The following is a 26,360-nucleotide window of genomic DNA, read 5'->3' on the forward strand; positions in this document are numbered from 1 at the left end:
GACCTTGAATAATGCATGTATGCTGAATGTTTTTGGATGGAAAGTCAGATTCAAAAATATCAAAGTTTTTACATATTTGAGACCCTATACCAGTAAGTAGTGATTTAGTTCCGAATTTTGATAAGTGTCACATTAGTGCATGTTGGGATAACCTAACTGCAAATAAAAATGAACCCAGAGACAAATGATGCGAGTTGAAGTGGGAGGAGGAGAGGCTGCATTCAAACTCCTTAGACAAAACAGGAGTTTAATGAGCACTATATGACGACATTACACGGCCACACATGAATGTAACCAACAGAAACAGCAATGATACAGAAAATGAAAAAAAACCCAGCATGTATAAACCTGCACATGTATGTATAAAGACTGATTTGACTTGGTTTTTTGATTGCTCATTGGTGAGAATGTAACAAAAGGAAATAAATTAAAAAAAATAAACATGATTTGCCATTAAAATGTAATATTTAATTGTTAAATTATATATTTGATATAATCTAGAAGAATATATCTATGATCTATGCCAAAGTTTACTTTGGTGTGTGCGTGTACGTCTGTGTGCACGTGCATAAAAAAATCAGTTCCAAAATATGACACGTGACAAACAAAAAAAAAAAAAAAAAGAAAAGATTCAGTATGGAAATACACAAAATGTTGAGCAAATCTCTTCATTGTTCATTTATTGAAGAAAATTAATTTTTTGTCTTTATTGCCAACTCAGCAAGTTGGATAGATTTTTTTTCTTGTTTGTTTTGTGTGGTTGAGAAAGAAAGGAAGAAAAGAGAAAGAAAAAAAAAAATGTGCAGATCTATATGACCAACCCCAATAAATCTGTACTATTAAAAATTTTTTTTTTCTTTCTGAATACTATCATTTAAGCACCATATTTTTCATGATATAGATTTAAAAAAAAAAAATCTTTTTTTCTTCAAATTTTACAAAATGGTATTGAGTTTTATATATGTTTGATGTAAAATTACCAGACCCCTCCCCTCACCACTTTATTTTTCACCCACACTGTTTACTAATGTTTTCTTTTTATTTGAAATAGAATGTTTGGTGCTTCTGCAGAATAGTGGGATTTGAAACAATAAAAACACCATTACATATTTACGTGTCATGGCAAAAATAGTATAAATTCTAAAAGTTACAAAAAAAAAAAAAAAAAAAAAAAAAAAAAGATTCAATAGAAGATCTGTTAGATCAAATTTTTCACAAAAAATCATATATCCTAATGATCCGGCATTTTGTATTTTGAAATAGTGAATTTTAATCAAAAGCAAGGAAGATAAGTCAGTTTGTCATACAGAATTGGTCGCAAAGAACTATTCCACATTAAAACATACAACAGAACTCTATAATTTTATAAATTTTATTTTTATTTGTAATTATTTTTCTACTGGATCATTTTCTGTAATTTTTAAAATTCATACTAATTTCGACATGATACGCAAGAGTGCTTTTACCTGAAATGCATTGTTTCAAATCTTACTATTCTTTAGAAATACAAAATTTTTAGCACAGGGAGATCATTTTACATTGAGCTTACGCAGAAAATATAAGCCCCATTCTAAAAATTGAACATTAGTTTTCAAAATAATTTTCTTATATGATTTAAGGATTTGTTATTCAACCTGAGAATAATAATAAAAAAAAAAAAAAATAAAATGAATAAAAATTAACATATTTATAAAGTATTGGAGAAGACAGTGTAGAAATATCAACTGGGGCATCAGTTTATGTTGAACTTTTATAAACTGGACACCCATCTAAAAATTTAACAAAATAGTATATAATGAGAATATTTTGGTGCTTAATTGATAGTAATTGCAGGAAAAAAAATGTATGATAAAAATTTAGACAAACAGTTAATGTGTCATATATAATATCTATTCAAAAAAAAAAAAAGAAAAGAAAATCTGATGTAGAAAAAAAAAGTAAGTATGGAGAAATTAGAAAGCACAAAGAGTAAAAAGAAAAAGAATATAAAAAAGGAAGAAATATAAAAAGGAAGAAATATAAAAAAAAGAAATATAAAAAAAAGAAATAAATAAAAACAAATAAATAAATAAAAAAAGAAAAAAAGAAAAATAAATAATAAAAAAAGAAATAAATAAAAAAAAATAAATAAAAAAAAGAAATAAATAAAAAAAAGAAATAAATAAAAAAAAGAAATAAATAAAAAAAAAAAATAAATAAAAAAAAAGAAAAAGAGTATCACAAACAAGATTAATGGAGGAGAAATTCTTTTTACAATCCTATAACAAAAACAAAAAAATAAATAAAGGGGGAGAGGAAGGGAAGGATTCAAAGTTTTTAATCTTGAGTTATGTTTTAGAATTTTTAAAATGAGGATTGATTATTTCTATTTTTGTATTATTTGGACTACTGCTCTTATCTGGAGCGTTATTTTCACAACATTTTGGTTGCTGCAACCTTCGACCTTTAGGTGTATCTTGTCGAACACAGGAATCTTTCAATCAAACTTAAGAATCTGCACGAAATTTCTAATGGAACACTTTATGTAATCCATGCAAGTAGAAGTCTACTATTTTTCGTGTTGTCTGCTCGAGGATTGAAACTTTAATCTCCAGAAACTAGTCACTTAAAAGCAAATTTTTACTTAGAATTTCATCCGTTACGCATTTCAAAATTCTGTGCTGATTCCCAAGTTTGACAAGGTACACTTGAAGGTCAGAGGTTACATCAGTCAAAACATTCTAAAAATAACACTTGAGATAAGAAGAGTAATTTGAATAATGTAAATACTTTGGATTTATGTTGAAAACTATTAATAGATGCATAAACAGGGCTAATTAACACACTGAAACATCCATTTGAACTAGTACTTTTATAAAATACAAGGTGTTCTTGGATGAGATAGGTTAAGTAAGGCATTATGGTACTTGTACAGTTTAATCAAGGCATTAAAAAATGAAAATATCAAAAAAGGGTTATATTGCACATATCCATTATGGAATGAAGTTCTCAAAAAAAAAAAAAAAAAAAAAAAAAAAAAAAATTTCACTTAATTTCATCAAGTACTTTTTTTTTTTTTTTTTTTTTACAGCGAAAAAACAATTTATGATACCGAGCAAAAGGTTCGATTTTTAGGAAGAAAAGCTAGTATTAAAGATGGGGAGGGAGTGTTGGCGCTTTAACTAGAGTTATCTCCCCATGGTGTGATTAACAAATTTCATAATGGCTGACTTCAATGCGCTCTCATAAGAATGTGTTTTTCCACTGTAAAAAAAAAAAAACTACTCGATCGATCAAATTAAATTAACTTTTTTTTTTCGGAGATCTTCAGTCCAAAACGGATACATACAATATAACCTTTTTTTTCAATATTTTTCATTTTTGAATGTCTTCATTAAACTGTACAAGTACCGGCATTATATATTGCTTATCATACCAAACAAATATTTAAATGGTATATATCGAATGGATACTTCAGCTTATATGTACGCACATGGTGTTTACAAGAGCATTTAAAATTTATTAGATATCAATTAATGAAACATAATTTTCAATGCAAATTTTTACAACTAATTTCTAAATTGAAGCGTTCCAATTTCAAATATACTCTTTCTCTCCTCACATATACCAGCATTCCATATTAGTAATACATTTGTAGATATACACCAATAAAAAAAAATAGAAAAGGAAAGGAAAGGAAACAGTATATTTGCTCAATTCACATGTATCTTACCAACAACCATTAAAGAAACTGAGAGAGAAAAAGAGATGTGTTTTGAATATATATTAATAAACAGCCACCATAATTTATATTTTATTTAAAAAAAAAGAAATTATCAGGCACTATTTGCACATGCACACAACCACCAGTTAAATAAAAAAAAATCTTGAACCATGTTTTGTCAAATTTAAACCAGTTCATTTTCATACCAAAGTAATTTGAGATTCAGAAACAAAAAGATTTTAAGAACTTGCCCTTGCAAGATAAATAGAAAACAAGTTATAGCAAATTTTGAACAGGTTGGAAGGGAGATAATCCCAAATTACGAAAAACAGATTGGAATACTTCTCAATTATGATTTATCAAAAAAAATCTGCAAAAACTTTCACATGAAGATCATTTTTTTTTTTTTTTTCTTTTTAAAAGTAGTTTTCACAGATGACTGTCAGGTGATACTAATAAATAGGCTAAAAGGATTAATTTTATCCAATCAGATATGTAGCTAACGGAAACCAGTAAAAATGACTGTTTCACATTTCATATGGGCTAACATATTTGCCAACAAAACCATAACTGAACCATTCAAACAAAATGAAAGAGTTCAGCTAAACAGTGCTAACAATTGTAATTTCATGAACAGGATATTCTTTGAAGTGTCATGCACAGCTAACTAGGTAATTATTAACGACAATGCTCCTCTTATAAGGTTCCACATGCAGGGAGTATATTGTGAAACAAGGGTTGTACAATACTAACCACATGTCTCGTGAACCGGCATTGCTTAGTCTAGTGGCAAGAAAATATCCAGGACAACCGATAACAGTGCCAAGATAAGTGGGGAACCCTCCTACTGATTTGTGTGATTATATATTTTTTTCGACCCTTTAAGAAATAAAAGTTGAGCACTGAATAGGAAATAAAAAAAAAAAAAAGAATCGGTCAACTGGCCTTGTTGAGAGATTGCAACTTCCCGTTGCTCGATCACTATAGAACATCTGAATAAACATTAAGCTTTATTTATATTAAAATTTCACTTCATTCCATGGTGGTTGACAGTGGCCTAGGGATTTAGTTCCTTGCTGCTAATGGAGTCAAAGGTGGTTTCATGGCAAGGTTTGAATCCTTTGACCAGTGGCAATCGTCACTTCCTGCACTGAGGATACGCAAAAGCATGAAACACTAATATCTGTAGGTATAAAAAAATAATTATATAATAGCAGGAAGACATGACGTTGCTAGGGATTGCATGTTCCACATGTCCAATACTTTTATTATCAGTGAAATTGCCCATTTTTCAATCAAATCGATTGATCGCCTATTCTAGTTAAGGACCAACCACGGTGCACCAGGAGGAAACTTCACATACCTCTGTGCAGTGTCTGGGTCCAGAATACATTGTAGTTTACATTGCACTGTAAAGAACCGACTTGATTTTGTAAAACTATTTTTTTTATATAATATATAGAATTACAGTTTACAATGCAAAAATCAAATATAATGGTTAAATTGTGTTCTAAACAAACATTCATTTTGAACACATCCCTGTCTTATCAAAGAACTCACTTGATTTCATATGCGAGGTCTTTCTGTTTGTGCGGTGCTAAAACTTCTCAAATGCACTTGTGATATTAACAGTCGTCAAAATCGGACTCTGTCTTCTTCAATCAAATTTTTCAATTATCGATTTTTAATATTTATCAATGGCATTTTGAGATAAAACCTATATAAGAACACTCCCAGACACAAAGTATAATTGTGAACTTTCATAAACATCATCCCAGTCATTTCGGAGTCCATAGAGAATGAACTTGCACACAAAGTGCCTTATATATATATATATATATATATATATATACACACACACACATACATACTTACATACACACACATTATTCAACACATGTAAGATAAAATTAAATATTATGAAAGAAAAAATATAAATATATATTTTTTGGCTTTCGAATGTAAACTACCGATATATATTTTTTTTCATAATATTTTATCTTACATGTGTTTTGTTGAATGGTGTGTGTGTGTGTGTATATATAATATTTTCGCAAAATCAAGACAACCAAATATAAATTGAGAACATCATATGGTGTATTTGCTTATGCGTTATAATTGTTTAACAAATATTTGGATAAATTCAAATATTATACCATCTAAAAATATTCCAAAATAGCTACTCTTCAGACAGCAAAATACATTTGTTATACATATATGAATACATTCATAATACCTATTTTAAGGGATTAAGCAATTGGACTCACCTCTATCCCAATTTTCATATTTTATTTTTGTTTTTTTTTTATATATTTTTTTATTGCTTTCGAATTGATTCTTTGTCAGATGCTGTGCGCACACACACACACACACACGTATATATGTAATAATAATCATCCATTTAGTACTGACCAAACTCAATGACACTCAATTTCAAGGATCTAATTCTAATAAAGTATACAGGGAGAAAAAAAAATGGTAAAACTCTACTTGGTGACAGATTTTGTTTTGAAATTAGAAATTGACAAGCGTTTGTTTATATCAAAGAACATTTTCACATGATTTAGATTTTGGCAGAAATTTTATTTCAATAGTTGTAAACATTTCATTCAGAGAGTTAACCAAATTTTTTTACGACTAACCCTACGTTCGAGTGATAAAGTAATAAAATCCACACATAATCTCAAAAAAAAAAAAAAAAAAAAAAATAGAACCCTTGTAACAAAAAACTTGATCTGATTATTCATAATAAAAAATTTCTAAAAAAGAAAGTGTAAACAATTGCGGAAAAAAAAAAAAAAAAAAAAAAAAATTCCAACCTAAAAATGTAATGAGTTTTATTTGATAAATACTTCTTATCAATTTCCAATTTTAAGAGCAGAAGCCGTCATTAAGTAGACTCTCTTCAACTGAAAAAACAAAAACTAACTCACAGCATTAACATTTTCTGAAGTCATCACACATAGTAAAGATCTTGGCTTAGAATATTCAGGAGTTATCCCCCTTGAATCAGATCTAAATTATCTTTCCTGAAATATTATTTGCCAATGGGCAAATGCACTCCTCTACTTCATTTCCAAAAAACGAAATCAAAACCTATATCAAAATTTTAACTTTTATATATAAGTGGGTATTGCTTATATGGACGATATATTTTTAACAAGGAATATAATATTCATTAATATTCGTTTTAGTTAAAAACATTTGTTTGAAAAAAGATGAAAATAAATTTCAAAATAAAAATCAGAGAAGAAAAGACAAAAAGAAAAAGTTAAAACTTGAAATTTTAGGAAATTCATTTAAAAAATATCTTGCAAGATAAATAACAGTTTTCTATATAGAAAACTGTTAAAATATAATTAGTAAATTTAAGTCATAAAACATTGAATTAATTCTTTTTTAAAATGTACCTACCTTTTTCTTTTTTCTTTTACTAAAAAATCAATTAAATTAGAATTTTATTTCAGGAAAAGAAATAAAATTAAAACCAATAATCAAGTTTATCTAAAATTTGAGCAAAATAGGCAAAATGAAAAGTAGATTGTTTTCATTTATTTTATTTTTTTTTTAAATTTTGATGATGATAGGTGGCAGTGCAAATCCCACCTGTTTATTATAGAATTAAAAATTAATCATTAATTAAAAATTAGCCACTTTAAAATTTTTTGGGGAAATGGTTCAGTATCTCAATTAAAAAAAATCTGTTTTAATAATAATTTTTTTTTTTTTTTTTTTTTTTTTACACTGATAACTATACATTCATGTTAAAAAAATAAAATAAAATCGCATTGTAATATTTTCAATAAAATTTATCATCAAAATTTAATAGTTTAGCAATCCTTTTCATGTTTTTGTGAAAATATTAAATCAAACATTATTTATTAAATTATGTTGTTAAACTGAGGAATGAAATATTGGTTTTCTTAATATAGAATTTACATATTTTTTTCGTAATATATAACCACTATATTTCAAAGATTTTTATTGTTAACATTTACAATGCTTTATTTTCATGTAAAAAGTGTTTTTAGTATCCTAGGATATAACTTTAGTCACAGAATTTTTGTTTAATTTAAATAATACATTTGTACTGGAATTTCTAATAGAATAATGCATTCATTATAATCTGTGATCCTCTATAATATAAATCTCACCTGTCTATTTAAATGCATGTATGTATGAATGTTTGTATGGCTCACAAAAACTTTTGACAGTGGAGATGGATTTTCACAAGATCGATATTATTTTGAAACTTTACCCATCAGATGACAAATATCTAAAAATTGGCCAAAAATATTAATTCCTTCACCCTCAACTCGGCACTTTTCTACACGGAGGGGTTGTTTTTTTCGCCAACATTCTGGTAAGTTATCACCTCTTTTCGATTGTCTAGCTTTAATTTAAACCTATGTCACTTCTGGTTTGGCGATAGGTGCAACAGCTAACTCGTCACGTTTTTATTTTTCACTTTCTTTTCCTCCTTCGCGGTACAAGTTCCAGCCTGCTGCCTACTACAACTTTTTTTTTTTTTTTTTTGCTCACAGTTTTCCTTTTTTTTTTTTTGCTCAACAAACACCCTTACACACACCTTCATTTTCTTTTCTGCCTTCACATCACAGGTTCGAGCCCTCCTGCCTGCTACTTTTTTTTTTTTTTTGCGGGGGGGGGGGGGGGGGGGGGGCAACGCCAGGCACCTAGGCTAGTAAATTAATAAATACTTAACATTTCATTAAAATTGATTGATTTCCTGAATTTTGGAAAATTTTTAAGTGAAGGCAAGGATCATTTTTTTTTTTTTTTAATTTGAGAGATCAGCCATTAATTTTGCTCTAACCTATTGCTAAATGATACTAATAACCTATTGCTAAATGATACTAATAACCTATTGCTAAATGATACTAATAACCTATTGCTAAATGATACTAATAACCTATTGCTAAATGATACTAATAACCTATTGCTACATAATACTAATAACCTATTGCTACATAATACTAATAACCTATTGCTACATAATATTAATATATATTAACAAAATCAATAAATAAATGAAAAGATACTAAATATGACTCTTGATACCATGAAAAAAACAGTTGCTATAACATTACTAAATACATTACATATCACATAATTAAAACCAGAGAAAGTAAACAATCCAAATTTCTGAAGTCAATCTTGCTACTATGCTAACAGCTAGTTCAAAAATAAAATCAGCAGATGAGATCAAATACCTTGATGGTGGACATGTTTGAAAATGACAAAAGTAAAAAGAAAGGAAGAAAATTTTGACATTATACAGCTTTGGTATTAAATGTAGAAATAATGTATATCCTATCTTTTTATAAGATGTGGCTTCAAAAAAATATTGAAATATAGATACTTTTGACAACCCTAAACAGCATAACTGCACAAGACAGAATTTTTCAAAGTGTGTTTTATAAAGATCCACAAGAACAAATTAGAAAGAAAAAAAATGACATGAGAATAAATCTGGAACTCTCTGCCGCTTGCCTGTTTCCCACCTGACTACAACTTGGATGTCTTCAAGTCCAACATAAACAAACTCCTGACAAACCGCCCCCTTAAGTAAGACACTCTATCAAAACCCCCAATACTAATGATTACTACAATACTATCTCATTCATTACTGTACACGCAATAACCCTTATCTCGGATTGGCCTTTGGGCCTTGATAAGTGTTGACCCCCATGTAAAAAAAAAAAAAAAAAAAAAAAAAAAAAAAAATAGATAGTTTAGAATATTCAAGAGTTATCACTTTTGGAGAAGATCCAAATTATCACCTGAGAGAATACACTTTTTCTGCTTTTGAAAACCAAAATAAATTCCACCCTATGCAGAGAATTTAGTCAAATCAAATTCAGTCACTTTCTAGCTGGTTTTCTGTTTTTATACAACTTTTACGAATGACATAGTTCCTACGAGATATCCTTTATTCTGGTGGCAGTTGGACAAGATATCCAAATCTAACTGACATTTTTTCTTTATTACTCAGTTATCTTTGAGATATATTCAACAAAAACATATTTAATTAGACATTACTCATGCATCTCTCTATAATTGTTTACAATGACAATACATATATTTGTGTTTTATTGTGTTTGTGACTATAAACTCTTCCATTAGTAATCACACCTGTGATTTTCAACTTGAGAATAGTATTTTTTTATGACGGTAGTATTAAAAATTGTGAACATTTAATTGCTTGAATTCACCAAGAAAATGTTGCAGTAAAAAAAATACTTATTTTCAGAAACATTAAAAATAAATAAACCTATTTTCTTTTGGTTTTCGTAGTATTGGACGAGATCCAACTTATCTCCCTGGAGAACGCACTTTTTCTACTTTTGGAAACTAAAAAAAATTCTACCCCATATTAAGGATTTAGAAACTGAACTCAGCCACTTTCTAGCTGGTTTTCAAGCCAGTCAGTCAGCATCTCATTGGCTTTCTATTTTAATGACTTTTACGAGTGACATGGTTACTATGGGACATCCTCTATTCTCATTGCAGTCAGACAAGACATCCAGATCTAATTGTCACTTGTGCAGGACCATTCTTTATTGGTCATAGTTATCTTCTCAGATATATTCAACAAAATTTTTACATTACTTATGCATCTCTATAATTATTTACCCTGGCAATACATTTTTTTTTAAAATTATTTTTTTGGATTATAAACTCTTCCATTAGTAACTATACTTGTGATCTCCACCATGAAAATATTTTTTTTATGAAGATAATATCAACTAAAAATAGTGAACATTTAGCTGCTTTAATTGCCCAGAAAAAATTATCAAAACTGTTGCAGTAGAAAAAAAATACTTTTTCCTTTCAGAGATATTAAAAATAAAACCTATTTTCTTTCCAAGTTTTACATTAACAAAACCCTTTTTCATAGTATAGTATTTGTTAATTATTACATTTATTCTCCACACAAATCATTTGCTAAAAATATTTTGATAATTGTGATCCCAGCTTTCACCATAATACACCAATAATTCACAATGGTTGCATAGCTACCTTCTTAATTTACTGCATATCAACTTTTACTAGTTTATTTAATGTCAAAAAAATAGTTATTTTAGCACAAATTAGCTACACCTACTTGATACTGCCTGGGAGATTTTACTTTTGTTATGTGGGTTTTTTTTTTTTTTTTAAAGATTTAAAAAATTAATTTAATTATAGTGTATCATTAAATTATTAATCGAGCCAAATTGCTATAAAACTATAACTAATGTTGATAAGGTCATATTTACATCTATTTATACATTTATTAGGTACACGTATCCTGATGATTGTCTACTTCCAAATTTAAGGTTACAAAATAATATTTTCTTTTCAACTATTAACGCAAAAATAAAATGGATGATTAGTTTATGAAAAAAATTAAATAAATAAAAAAAGAAAGAAAAAAATGCATTCTGGTGGATTTCAAAATTTAGTTGCAAATCTATTTTTTTGAAACAAAATTTTTTTAGAGCATTTTTTATGAAAAGACAAAATCTTTTTGAAAAACAAATGCTCTAAAAATTTATATGATTTTCAAACAAATAAACTTGAAACTAGTTCTTATCACTCGAAAGTTAGCGTTATTATTTGAGAAGAATATTTAAAAATAAAGATCAGTATTTATTTAAAAAGCCACATGTGGACTTACCCTCTGCTTCATTAAATATTAAGAAAACATAAAAATAAATATATTCAGTATGTAATAATATATTTGGTTAATTACGCATTCATTTACCTATAATAATGCTCAAATCCCAATATTGATCGTAATTTATATTAAGAACATTTTCCTCGTACAAAGAGAAGAAAGTGGATATTCGATTTACTTTTGAAGCCTCATATTTCTCACTTCCTTTATTTTGCTTGTCAGTTCTCATATCCCATGAGTGAGGTTTCTGACAAAGAGGGAAGAATTACCGTTTTCTGGGCCAGAATCTATTCTATCTAATACTTATAATTGGCAAGTTTTTGACCTTGAAAGTAGTATTTTTTTTTTTTTTTTTTTTTTTTTTTTTTTTTTTAGCTCTTTACATCATGTGGTTTCATACCTTGTCTGGAATTAATTCCATAAAACAAAAAATAAACAACTGCCTTCTGAGGAATATACATTCGTTTCTGATGAGTTGTTTCGTGGGCTATCACTATTCAATGAAATCTGTGTAAGACATATTTCATAAAAAATATGAAAAAATATCACGAATATGAATTAAATACATCTGATTTTGGAACGATGACTAATGAGATACATAAGGCTGAATTAGTTTTATTTCAGGTAATCTTTCTGAAATAATTTATTAATTTTTACGTAATAATCAATACAAATATATAAAATGTCAATTTCGAAAACTTTAAGTTTCTAATCTTATTAGCTATTATGAAAACAAAAAAAATATTTTTATTAACGTTTCATGGTCTATTTTTGTGAGAAATTAAACCTTTTCGAAACAATACCCATTATAATTCATGGTATACAATTAATTGAACACACATTGCTTTTATTTGGTATACAATTAATTGAACACACATTGCTTATTGCTTTACATAGCCGAGAGAAAATATTATATACAACAGTATTAGTATGTAGATGAAGCTAACAAAATATATCTAATAGAATTTAAACTCTGCATAGCAAATGGTATCCATTAGGCTAACTACAAACCAAATATTTTTTCACCATTACTCTTTTCTAAATTACATGTTATGTAGATATTTTACCATTCAAAATTCTACATCCAAAAACCATCACTTTTTTATGGGAATGTTTAACTGTAGACTATAAGGTAACTGTCTTAAAATCGAATGTCAAGACATTCTTACTATAAACTGAACTCATAAGTCTTCAAATTTTGTTCATTCCATTAATTATTTTCAATCCTCTCAAAATATTGTCTATTAAACTATCTATCCATCTTATTAATGCTTATCATCAAGTGGCTTTCGCTAGTGATATAATGACTCATTAGTAAAAAAAAAAAAAAAAAATCTAAAAGTTTTAAGATTTTGGATGTAACCTTATGCACACTGTATGTGATATATTGGCTGTAATGAAGAAATAAATACCTCGATATGAAAAGGCTAGAAAAACAATCTGGGGGGTGGGGGGTGGAAAAGTATTTCCGTATTAAAATGTCAACTCAGTCATGGCTATCACTTGTGATGGGTCTTGTCAACACCTATCAATGACCACTAAGGTCTATTCTTGTACTACTTGTACTTGAAACGACATTCACCCTGGAGGAGTTGAGTCGGCTTCATGAAGATGCACATCTCGTATCGCTGCGACCCAAGCCCGGCGATCGGAGGCAAGATCCCGAGTGAGCAACAGCCAGTCACGTCTCCAACGAGACAGGCCATAGATGAGCGGGCCCGAAATAAGCTCAGCGTCGGCTTTGATAGTCCCGAGCCACGTTCTTAGCTGGCCACCGACACGTTTTTTTAAGGTCTATTCACGATTATATTACCAAGGGTGGTAGGTATTGGAGAACTGACAGCAGTTTGAGATCTGTGTTGACAGTTAAGGTGTCATATCTTTAGCTAACAGTGGTCTTATTCACTGAATGTGTACAGACTTTTGAGCCAGTAACGTGTCTCAGGGCATTCTAATTTTGGTAAAACGTGTGGCTGAACCAGCAATCACATTATTCTAATGATATCTTGTGAGCTATGCCCTCGTAGGAACAATTGTGTTCCCGACACGATAAAATGTTAGGAGTTTGGAAAACTTTGAAGCAAGACCCCCCCCCCTCCAAAAAAACAAAAAAAAAACCCACCCATGCTACGATGATAAATACACAAACTACCTAGCTTTTGCACCAACACGTTAAGGTTGACCTTATCAGTGATGGGTAGATATGGAGCTCACTTTTTTGATCATTGCTTATTCAATGAAAATAGATTGCAAGCTGGTCATGATAGGGAGTTAATATTTAATATATTTATTTATTTTAAGGATTCAAATAATTCACACATTAAAGAATGTAGTGCAAAGTGAATGCTTTCCTAAAAAAAAAAAAAAAAAAATTAGTTTTTTTTTCTTTTATTATTGTATGTGCTTTTTTTTTTAATTTGATTATTTTATGTGCTTTTTTCATATAAACTGTATATGAAAAGAGTCAGTGGAAAAGTAGCTAGGAGGAGAGTTGGAGGTTAAAGGACATAGAACACAATGTAGGATTGCAGGTAGGAATATTTGAACAAAATGGTTAATGAAAAACTGAAAACTAAATAAAGATGAAAATAAAAAAAATTAAAAAATAGGAAAAAAAAAACAAAATAAATAAACTAAATTAAAGGATGGAGTCATAATGAACCTTGATAGAAAGTCTGAAATAAAAATTTGAAAGCTGCTTTGATAAAAAACAAAATGAAAATAAAATCCATCTTACATTACCCACATATCACCTTCAAAAAGTTACAAAAAGTTGAGTCTTTTAAAGTTAAAACAAAAGCTAGCAAAATTTATTTTTATTTATAATAAAAGCTGAAATCATATACATTTTGCATCTACAGGGTGGTCAAAAAGTCAGGTAACATTTTAAAGAAAAACGATATTAGCAATACACATATATTTAAGTACCATACATTGAAATATAAAATGAAACAAACATGAAATATGTTTATTTTGTTAATTGTCGTCCATTTCTCTCTATCAATCGCTGGAAGCGATTAACCACTGATTGTGTAACACGTGTAATCATGTCAGCTGATATCCGCGCAATCTCCTCTTCAATAAATAACTTTAAAGACGCTATTGTATCAGGCTTCTTGCCATAAACGCTATCCTTTACATAGCCCCAAAGCCAGAAATCAGGAGGGGTAAGATCCGGAGATCTGGCTGGCCATTCAACTGGGCCACGACGACCAATCCATCGTTGTGGAAAAATTTCATCCAAGAAATAATATTAAACGAATAGAGATTATAATGGATCATATTGTTTTTTCTACCTTTAACATGTTACCTGACTTTTTGACCACCCTGTAGTTCCCACCCAACAAATTCAAACAACTGTAACAGCATCAAAATTTCATATATTAATGATTTTCAATTTTCAAAATTGAACATGTGGAAAGTTAAGTTTAAATTAAAGCTATTTTATTATTCTTATTATATGTAACAGTTTTGTAAAAGGAGTTAATTGAATAAATTCTTAATCAAAGTAAAAGTACTTATAAAACAACAACAAAAAAAGTAACCTAAAAAATAAAAATAAAAATATTTTATCTTTTGTGAATGTTTATTTATTTTGAAAAAACTGTCAAATGAAATTGACTTTTTTATTTCACCTAATTTAGAGTAATTAAAGGAAACACAATCCTTACTTAAATATTTTTGTCAACTTCATTTGTTTGTTTGCGTATATTTATAATTATATAGTTTTCTAGATGTATATCTACTGAAACGTGTTTATTAAAGTGGCTTGATGAATGAACAGAATATGTTTATAATGTTTGTTTATACAAACATTATTAGCTACATACAGTAGTGTGTGTATACATATTTCTGTAAACATGTATACACATATGCAGCTAAAAATGTTCGCATAAAGAAACACACACATACACATATAAGTTCATACACCATTCAACAAAACATGCATAAGACAAAATAAAATATTATGAAAGAAAAAATATAAATATTTGGCTTTGAAATGTAAACTACTGATTACACTGACCAACACATTTTTTGATGCCCAAGGTTTTTAAGCTGACTTAGACTAATTTGGGGGTGCTGATTCCCAAAATCATTAATTTTTTTCTCTTCAGGTCAAGTTCTTGAGATATATTTGCTATTTTATACCTTTTTTTCACCTTAAAATTAGGTGTTCTGCGTCCCTGTTTTGAACACATTATCTCCCTCTAAGTTACTCTTAACTAAAAAGTTACTTTCTTCCTTATTTCCTCTTCCGGTTGGTCTTTACTTCCTTTTTGAAACTAGCAACACAGCACCCCTCTCTCTTCTCTATCCACTCCCATCCCCGGCATCAATGGTATGTTTTACTCATTTCTTCTTCTGTTTGTTTACTTTGTCATGCGACGTGACATTTCATGTTCCATTTCTTTACGAACTTATTCAGTCTTTCAATTTTTATAACTCATTCATTTTCTTGCCCGTGTTTGTTGGTATTTTTTTTATTTTCTCATACCTATCATTTTTCCCCCCTTTCAGTTTGTACTTTTTCTCTTTAAATAAATATACCTGTGGATTACGTACTAGTCTTCATAGTTGTTATTTTTTAGAATAGTTTATCTGACTGAAGCGTAAGTGCATGCGATGACAGTACATTAGGCATGTTTCTATATACATTCTAGCTTCATAATTACCACTGTAGGTTGCTATTGTGATGTATGTTAATTGATTATGACATTACAAACTTTAAAGTACAATTTGCTATACAATGAGGTATGTAGTTGGTAAGAAGTGGACACTGAGTAGTAAATAGGCCTACCGATTGTGACATGTTTTTGTTTTCTTGGTCAAAGTAAGTTTATTCCTTTAATATTAAGAATTCATTTATAAATCAAACAGGAAATAATTAAGCTGCATTATTTTACTTTTGTTGTAGATTTGTGAAGCAAAAATTAAGCATGGCTACATCATCTCTTAGTTGATGTTGTTTAAACAATCCAAATGTGTTTTACTATATTTGCAGGGAATATACATTGCAATCCAACAGAAAAAGGATCAGTGAATTAGTGAAGTGTGCTTATCTTACTTCGAAGTAATGCTGGGTGATCAAGATAAGGAATGGGCACCCCATATTGTATGCAAACAATGTGTTTAGAATCTTCGACAGTGGACAAAAAAGGATAGAAAGTCACTCCGCTTTGGTATTCCAATGGTTTGGCATGAACCGAAAAGCCATTTGGATGACTGCTATTTCTGTGCAGTCAAAACAAAAGGAATCAACAGGAAGAAAAGGAATTTGTTGATTTATCCAAACCTCAAGTTTGCAATTTGGCCAATTCCACACTGCAATGAAATTCCTGTCCCAGTGTTTAAAGGCTTGCTCAAATTGGAATTGCCTGGTTTTGAAGAAAACCAAGCCTCTGTTTTGTTCACTGACAGTAGTGAAGCCACTGTTTCAGATGTCAGTTTTCCTCCTTCACTACCACAGCTTTTTTCTTAAGGATAACTTCGTGATCTGACTACAGATCTCAACCTTTCCAAAGAATTTTCTGAACTCTTAGCTTCAAGATTCAAAGAAAAAAAAAATCTACTTCAGCCTGGAACTCTCATAACATTCCATAGAAAACGTCACATTGAATTCTTGGCATAAAAATGCCATAGTATATTGCAGGCCTGCTGCAGTAGCTTGGTGTCGAACAGTATTATTCTCAAGATTGACACCTTTTTATAGACAGTTCCAAAAAATGTTTAAAATGTGTTTTTCACAATGGTAACTTATATGGATCAATTTCTCTAAGCCATTCAACGACCCTCAAAGATAAATATGATGAAATCAAATTTGTTCTGGAAAAGATTTCATACAGACAGTACAAATGGATTATGTGTGTCAATTTGAAAATGGTTGGGTTTCTCCTTAATCTACAAAGTGGCTACACAAAATTTCCTTGCTTCTTGTGTTTGTGGGATAGCATACTAAGAACAAAGCACTGGATAGCCATTAGTCGCATGCTCTTGTGCAATGAATGAATGCGTGAATGTAGGATTGACATGATATTCTTAAAGATAAACTAAAATGACCGAAATAAATAAAAAGTAAATGACTTAGAATGAACTTAAGGATGAATTGAATGACCTTAAGAATGACTTGAATGCTTAAAAAATAACTAGAATCTTTCAAAAACAACTTGAATGATCTGGAGAATGACTTGAATGGCTTTGAGACTGACTGGTTGGAAAGTGGGTGATAATTTTACATTAAATTAATACAGAAAAGTGATCCCCCACTTTATATCACAAAGTTACAAACATAAGTACAGCATGTAGTAAGAACAGATACTACACTTTGATCTTCATATTTCCGACCGACAGACGGAGTGACTTATAGAGTGACTTGCGTGCAACTAAAAAGATTGACCTGTGTGCAGTAAACTGATTCCTGGCTCTCTCAATGTTCTGGCTTTTCCTTTGGTGGAGCGTTCCCAAATTGTGTTTCCTCCTCTTCACATAAAGCTTGGCATCACTAAACAGTTTGTGAAGTCACTCGAGAAAGAGGACGACTGTTTCAAATAAATTTGCATGAAATTTCCAGGCCTAATCATAGCGAAATTTTTTTTTTGAATTTTTTATGGATCCCAGATTCAAAATTTAATCAATGACACAAATTTCTGTAATTTTATGAATCCTGCAGAATTGAGTACCTAGATAGCATTTACGAATGTAGTCAAATTCTCCTTGGGGAAAAATAAAGGCGTCCAACTACAAAGAATTTGTTGAAACATTACTTATAAATCTACATCAACTGGGTACAAATATGAGCATCAAGTTACATTTTTTGTACAGCCATCTTGCCTGTTTTTCAGAAAATCTAGGTGATGTGAGCAATGAGAGCACTTCTATCAAGGTACCAATGACACGGAAGTTCGCGACCAAGGTTGTTGAGATGCCACCATGTTTGCAGACTACTGTTGATGATGATGATGATGCCGGAGCTCCCAATTCTAGAAAATCAGTAAAATGTCAATTTGTGGATGATGATGTCTATGCTTAGCATTTTTTTACAACTTCAAGTTTTAATTGTGAATATTTTAGTGTGATTTCATGAATATATGTCTTAAAGCTTCATAAAAATATTGTTTCTTCGATTTGCCTGTTTTTATTATAGCTATCGACTTCCTACGGAGGGAGTATACCATAGAAAAACTAAACCTGATAGAAAAAAGTGACAGCATTTCTGGAATCAGCATTCTCAAATTAGGTAAAATCAGTTGAAACATCTTAGACACCATTAGAATTTTTTTTTTTGTGTGTGTGTGTATATATATATATATATATATATATATATATATATATACACACACACAGATTATTTATACATGTAAAGTTAGGTATGTGTATATGTTGTTTACATATGTTTATGTGAGGGTAAACTCTGAAACTAATCAATTATGAATGTTTGGACACAGATTCTAGGTGTAAGGATATGTAATGTATGTTATATTTAGTTTTAGTTTATGCAAGGATGGGTGGATGTGTGTAGTTGGAAGCCCTTCATGAAAATTCAGACACCTCCTATTTTGATTAAATTTTAACCGTAGACATTAAGACATGAATTAAGAAATATTCCCAAAATTTCAGTTTCTCACTCAAAAATTCAGATATTTCTAATTTGCATAAAATTCTTGAGAACCATTCAATTTAAATCCTATATTAAAATTTTTTTCTTGAATCAAACTCATTTAATGGATTTTCATCAATATTTGAATAAAGTAGACATGATTTAGTAGCATCATTTTAAGGAGAGTAAAAAATGGACCCTGGCTTTTTTTTTTCTCAGCAGTCTCTTAATTCTCACTTCTCTAATTGTCCTTTAGTCCTTAGATTTCACAAACAATATTTCTGACTAAAGATGAAGAATTGGTGTTTTTTCAGTTGGAATGTATGCATCTGACACTGGTCATTGGCTACTTTTTGCCCTTGGAGTCATTTTTTTTTTTTTGTAGACATTTAGATAAAAAACACATGAATTTTGTTTTTAATCTTCATTAGAAAACAAAAGTGGTGGAAATACTGTGAATTGTTTTATTAACTAGTAGAATACTCATATATATATATATGAGTGATGGGACGATTCCTATATTTTTTCCCCCCAATTCCAAAACGAATACTGATTCTGTGCTAAATTCTTGATTCCGATTCTTTATAAATCTCTAATTATTTAACTATGAGATTGTTATTTTCTCTGATTTTCGTAAAAACACAAGTTAAATATGCAGATATTTTCATAAACGTCGAAATACATTTGTGGAGGATGATCTATCGATTTTAGCTTTACTGATATTTTAAAATCAATAAATATTTATTATTTTATGATAATTACCAGCAATGGAAGATTTTACTTTAAACAAAATCAAATTTAAAAAAAAAAGACAAAGGAATTGTTTTGGTATCAGAAAATAGACACCAATTTATATATATATATATATATATATATACAAATATACAATACTTGTCACTGTATCACAGCTCATCAATGTGGCTAGATAAGCAACTACCTCAAGCCAGGCTTGAATCTCAACTATCTAGATTTTTTTTAAAGTTTTAAAAAGACTCAACTTTTCAAAAGGTATATTGGAAATGCAAGAGAAATTTTGGAGAGAATATGGAAAGGAAATAAATCAGGAGTGAGTGATAGTTTTTTTGGGGAAAAAAAAGGATTAAATCATTGCGGCTCCAAAATTGCCTCCAGGGATGACCCTAGGATACCTTTTATTTGATGAAGGTCCGGATGTCATTGTGGAAGCCTGTCCTACAGGTGAAAGGTCTAACCTGGACTGGCTGGATGATTCTGGAACATTTGAAGGGATGTCGCCAACTAGAACTGATATACATTTCCAATTGCCAAGGTAATTCGCTGAAATTCAAAATAGTAAAATAAAATTTTCAAACAATTTTTCCAAAAAAAAAAAAAAATAAAAAATAAATAAAAATAAAATAATATAAATCTCACCTGTCTGTTTAAATGTATGTATGTATGTATGTTTGTATGTCTACTTAAAACTTTCGAAAGAGGTGATGGATTTTCATGAGATCAGTATCATTTTGAAGCTCAACCTTCGGATGACAAATATTGAAAAATTGGCTAAAAACATTATTTCCGTCACTCTTAACTGGGCACTTTTCTACAGGGAAGGTTCGCTTTTTTCACCGATATTTTCGAAAGTCATTCCCTCTTTTTGATCGACTAGCCTTAATTTAAACCTTTGCCACTTCCGGTTTGGCGATGGACTTTTTTTTTTTTTTTTTTTGCTCAACACACACCTCCAAGCACCCAGGCTAGTAATAAATAAATAAATTTTAATAAAATCAGGTCAGACGTCAGTATTTTTATATATTTCAAAAATGTTTTTGAAGAGAGTTTGAATAACATCTGCATTCTTTTAAAACCGACTTTTTTTTTCAAATGATGCATCATCTCAGATGTGATCAGTTTAAGGAATTGAAATGAATTACTCATTTGTCAAATCTTTACCTTTCCTACCTTGGTGTTTGCTTCATCTTCTCTTTTGCTAATAGTGATACTCAAAAGACGATACAATAACATTGGTTTATAATAACATCTATACAAACATATCATCAAATTACAATAAAGAAAACAGTGTTTAAAAATAAGAGAATAAAAGAAAAGAGAAAAGGAAAGCCAGTAACTCATTTTGTTTATTCAAAATGACTTGGTCACTCTTAGAAGATAAAAAAATCTGAAAAATACAAGAAGCCAACAATCACCATATGCTGTTAATTTTATGTTTAAAATCTCCAAAATTTAGAGCTAATTAGGATAATTATAGTAATAGGAGTATATCCGTTGATTATATATACACACCAGGTTAAAGATATTCAAGAGTGATAACTAATGAAATTAATGAGGTTATTAAGAATGCTCAATAAAAGAGCAAGATACATTTTTATTATTATAAACAAATTTACATAGTTTTGACACTAGACATGCTAATGTTTTGGACAAATGGTCAGTTAAAACCAGAAGACCTTGTCAGGTGACTTAATAAATGATTGCTTTCTACAGAATATATATAAGATTTTATCCTATTTTATTGACCAGAATAGTTTAATAAACAAAAGATTACATGAAAACTGCTTAGTCATTCATTTTTGCCATAAATTTGATCAGAGTAGAAAAAAAAAACTTAATCTTACATGTAGAATTTTAATAAATTGTTGATTTTATCAATATATACCTAACTATGCCATTCTCTTTTTTTTAACACACACACATGATATAGATAAGATTTCTGGTTAATTAAACTATGTATGAATTTTTTCATTTTTCATTAATTAAACTAAATTTAATACATAAGTTAATTAACCAAAAAATACATAGTTTAATTAACCCCCCCCAAAACCCCTAAAATATATTTGTTTGAAATTCCATTATATTGCACAAGCATCAAAAATAGTATATAAAAAGAAGTTTTTGTGTTTGTTGTGATAGTACATACTCATTAAGACACAAAGCAGTTTTTGTTCAAGATTCTAAGTTTTTTTTGTTTTTTTTTCTCAAAAAAAAAAAAAAAAAAAAAAAAAAAGGAAGAAAACATGGTTACAATCAATTAATGTACTTTCTAACTTCTGGTGTGTCTGCTAGTGGTAACAAGGCAAATCAGTTCCTTCACTTTTATTGTTCTTCAGTATTTCTATTGTGAAGCGATTTATTGAAATAAAATATAAGTAAAAGGACATTATTAAAAAAAATATGCAATAAAAACTAATAAAATTATAAAAAGATAACAATAACACAATTAGTCTTTATTTGCACTTTTAATAACAAAATTAAAAGTAACTTTATTTTTTTGACATTTTTAAACATGTTTTCAATAATTAAAAAAAAAAAAAAAGCTCAAAAGCGTTTTCAATAATTCTTAAAAAAAAGAAATAAATAATTTAAATAATTATTAATTTAAATAAGACAGAAGAAAAACTTTTCAATTATTAAATAAAAAAAAATGTAAAGGCACAGGAGAGATATAGCTGTGAGAAAAAAAAAAAATAAAGGAACCGATTTGCCTTGTCACTGCTTTGAGTAGCAGACACACTGGCAGTTAGGAAGTACGTTAGCTGACTATTAACAAAACAAGCCAAGCATGTGCCCCCCCCCCACTCCATGAATGAAAAATTTACTTTCATCATGATTAATGTTTGTGCAAAAGGTGTGGTTATTGAGAAAAGTGCAAACAAACAGATGAAAGATTTGGGGGCAATTTTACCCCTATAATGCCCTCTAGAGGTGCAACCAGAGAAAATCCGTTCTGGCAAAAATATACTTTCACCATGATTAATGTTTGTGCAAAATTTCAAAAAAGTCTACAGAGTGGTTATTGAGAAAAGTGCAGACAAATGAACGGGAGTAAATCACTAGATCCAATCCGTCCTTTATCAGGGGACCAAAAATCATTTTAGCTTTTATTTTTGTAATATTTTCACTTCATTCTTTTAAGCTGTTTAAAAATATGATCGTATGTATGGTAAAGTTAAAGCGGAGTTGTCACAGGAAAATTTTTAAAAACAACACATAAGTTTTTGTTATTTCTTGTAAAGTATATGAATAAATGCATTAAAAATATTTCCCATGAAAATAGCCCTTTCAGTTCTGGTCCGGAATTCCTGCACATAAGAAAATAAAAAGAAAGAAAAATCTGTATGATACACATGGCCATGATGGAAAGAAAATATCATGTTCCAAAAATCAAGTAAATTGCTCAAGTAGTTGTATTTTTGTAAAGTAAATCATTTTTAAGCAAATTTAAGTTTTTCCAATATGTCCATGTTAAGAACGGATTTCTGAAATCTTGCAAGTTTGAATTATTTGGAGTTATTTCCCTCGTTTTCATAATTACATCATAATATTACTTTTTATTTGGCCACAAATTTTATTTTCTTGTTTAAAAATAAAATGACTTGAGCAATTAACTTGATTTTCCGTGTAAAATATTACAGGTATGTACATCATGCAAATTTTTTTTTATTTTTGCTTTTTTTTTTTGTGTATGGAGCATTCTGGACAAGCATGATCCTTTCTTTATGAAACAAACATTTGACATTTTACAAGACCTACCTTTCCAAAGCCTCACTTTACCATCATCACCAGACGAAGTCAAAACAGTGCCAAACACATTCCATGATAACCGCCAAACCTGTAAATTATGCAAGGAAAATAATGCAATAACTAAAATCTGAAACTAATGTTTATTTCTCTTTCGTTCTCTCTTTTTATATATAGAAACACGCATGTCCATGAAAAACATTTATGTATGTAAAAAAAAAAAAAAAAAAAAAAGAAAAAAAAAGGGTAGCATTATTTTTTTAATATCATTATGATTGGACATTAAATTTTTTTTTAAGAAAGCCAAACGATATGTTTTTTTTTTCTTTAGAAGAGATGTTAATTAACCTTTAAAGATATGAAGCAAGAATGTCCTGTCAATAAAAAAGGGGTGACGCATTTATCTATGCAAAACAAAGGGCAGGTAACTTCCTCGTTGCTAAGGTAGCAAAATTAAATACAATAAACTGCATTTCAAAACTTAATACCGCTAAATAAAAAAATAATAACAGACCTTTATATATATATATATATATATATATATATATATATATATATATATAAATATACATATATATATATATATATATATATATATATATATATATATAAATATACATATATATATATATACATATATACATATATATATAAATATACATATATACATATATATATAAATATACATATATACATATATATATAAATATACATATATACATATATATATAAATATACATATATATATATATATATATATATATATAAATATACATATATATATATATATATATATATATAAATATACATATATATATATATATATATATATATAAATATACATATATATAAATATACATATATATATATATAAATATACATATATATATATATAAATATACATATATATATATATATATATAAATATACATATATATATATATATATAAATATACATATATATATATATATATATATATAAATATACATATATATATATATATATATATATAAATATACATATATATATATATATATATATATATATAATATGAAGCTGAACGTGTGTGTGTGTATGTGTGTGTGTGTGTGTGTGTGTGTGTGTGTCTGGTCACAAATAGGCTCCTATATGGTTGACTATTTTAAAAAACTGATTACATATAATGATAGATGTATCGAGGATCAAGAATGGGTATGTTTGATCTGGCAGAACGGTGGTTCATAAAAGTGTGGGGTCTGCGTTCGCGCCTGGCCCTCAAAGTATGGAAATAAAAAACGTTTACAAGGGTTTTTGATATAGATGTACATAAGAATACTTTGATAAGCATGTTTCAACTTAAATAGGGACGGTATAATAAAATTGTGGGGTCTGCGTTCGCGTCTGTACTCCATGGAAATATGACACAAACTTTAACAAAGACTTTTTATATCTATTTTCGTAAGTATACTTTGATAATTATGTTTCAGTTTGAAGAAATATGGTATAATAAAATTATTGGGTGTTCGTTCGCGCCTGACCTCCATAGAATGTAAATATGTCACAAAGTTTAACAAGGTTTTTTAAAAGGAATGAGGGTCCACAATAACATCTTAATTCATGTTAGCTTTTATTTATTTTTTCGAGTTGAATCATATTGTGTCGAATAAATTCACGTTCTTATTAAAGTGAAAGCAAAAAAAAAAAAAAAGTCGGAACTTTAGACAATTCTCAACACAAATTTTGCATAACTGTTTTTTTCCTTCTCCACCTGCACGTGGCACTCTTTCGAAAATAGATAAATAATAAAAAATAAGAATGTTACTTGTTATCGTGTCAAAAGAAGGAAAAAATCCTGCTCACATGATTACGTGTCTTTTTAAAAACATTTACATAACCTTTTTATTTTTATTTATTTATATATCTGTTTAAGCTTTTTTTGACAAATGTACTAGAAGGAATTCAGTTGATTACAACCCTTTCTGCGTGTTCTTTACATTACAATAGTACAACCGTAAATCCGATGGTGCAATACTACACCGTTCAATACTGTAAAACTGAAACGAATCTGTTCTGCTTGAAAAGGATGCCATTTTCTTCTTATTCATATCGATTCTTTGCTTTAAAAAACTAAAGTAATTACGTGTTTACTTTTTTAATATCCCATTTTGCTATTTCGGATTATTTTACTAAAGTAAGCAAAGCTTCATTATTTTTCAAAACTGTTTTTGTTTCTTTGTTTTTCGATATTTCGTCGATATTATTTAGTAAGAGTGTTTAGCAGAAAAGCCAACAAACGACTACCCGAAAAAATAAATATACAAGAAATAAATGTTACCATAGTCAATAAAAGTTCAGTTCATGTTTTTTTTTTGTTTTAAAATAGTTTTTAATGCTCTTTACTTGAAATAATTTCAGCGAACAGAAATTAAAACGAAATTTGAGGCAATAACTACTTACATGAATTTTTATATAAACTACACATGCCATAATCGAATATTCCTCAAGCACATAATCGAATATTCCTCAAGCACAAAATAATGGAAAACATTAAAATATGTTTATAAATATTCCTTACGTTGACGGAACTCTCTTAAATTGTTAACACAGAATGCTCAGGTGCCCCTCTATCAAATTGAAAACTGGCCTCTCCATTTCAAAGTCACTGCCATTTTGATTTCTTTTAAACCGGTTTGTGAATTAAAAACAAATTTTTTTTTCTTACAAACTACTTAAAAATACAAACCAATGAACTTTTCTATCATAAAAGTAACTTTTACTGACTATGGTAACATTTATTTCTTGTATATTTATATTATTATATATATATAACATTTTCTCTTTGTAAGAAAAACGTCATTTTGTTGGTCACTCTTGACTACGAATGGAAACAAAGTTGATATAA

General features: G+C 28.8%; 1 protein-coding gene across 4 annotated transcripts in view; it reads right to left on the reverse strand.

Annotated features, from left to right (window-relative positions):
• Positions 1-26,360, reverse strand: part of LOC145277672 (nucleoporin SEH1-A-like) — a 149,754-nt gene that overhangs the window by 76,377 nt on the left and 47,017 nt on the right. For all 4 annotated transcript variants that reach the window (XR_013868192.1, XR_013868193.1, XM_080129336.1 and 1 more), the window contains exons 9-10: positions 23,491-23,569; positions 20,127-20,274 (exon numbers count right to left, since the gene is read on the reverse strand). Coding sequence is in view for 2 of the 4 variants with exons in the window: in XM_080129336.1 (XP_079985462.1) it covers positions 20,127-20,274; positions 23,491-23,569 (227 nt within the window). In the remaining 2 variants the exon portion in view is untranslated. The remainder of the gene's footprint in view (positions 1-20,126; positions 20,275-23,490; positions 23,570-26,360) is intronic.

The sequence above is a fragment of the Euprymna scolopes genome, chromosome 6 (assembly GCF_053919585.1).
Source record: "Euprymna scolopes isolate OS-2025 chromosome 6, ASM5391958v1, whole genome shotgun sequence".
In the NCBI taxonomy this organism is placed as follows: Eukaryota; Metazoa; Mollusca; class Cephalopoda; order Sepiida; family Sepiolidae; genus Euprymna; species Euprymna scolopes.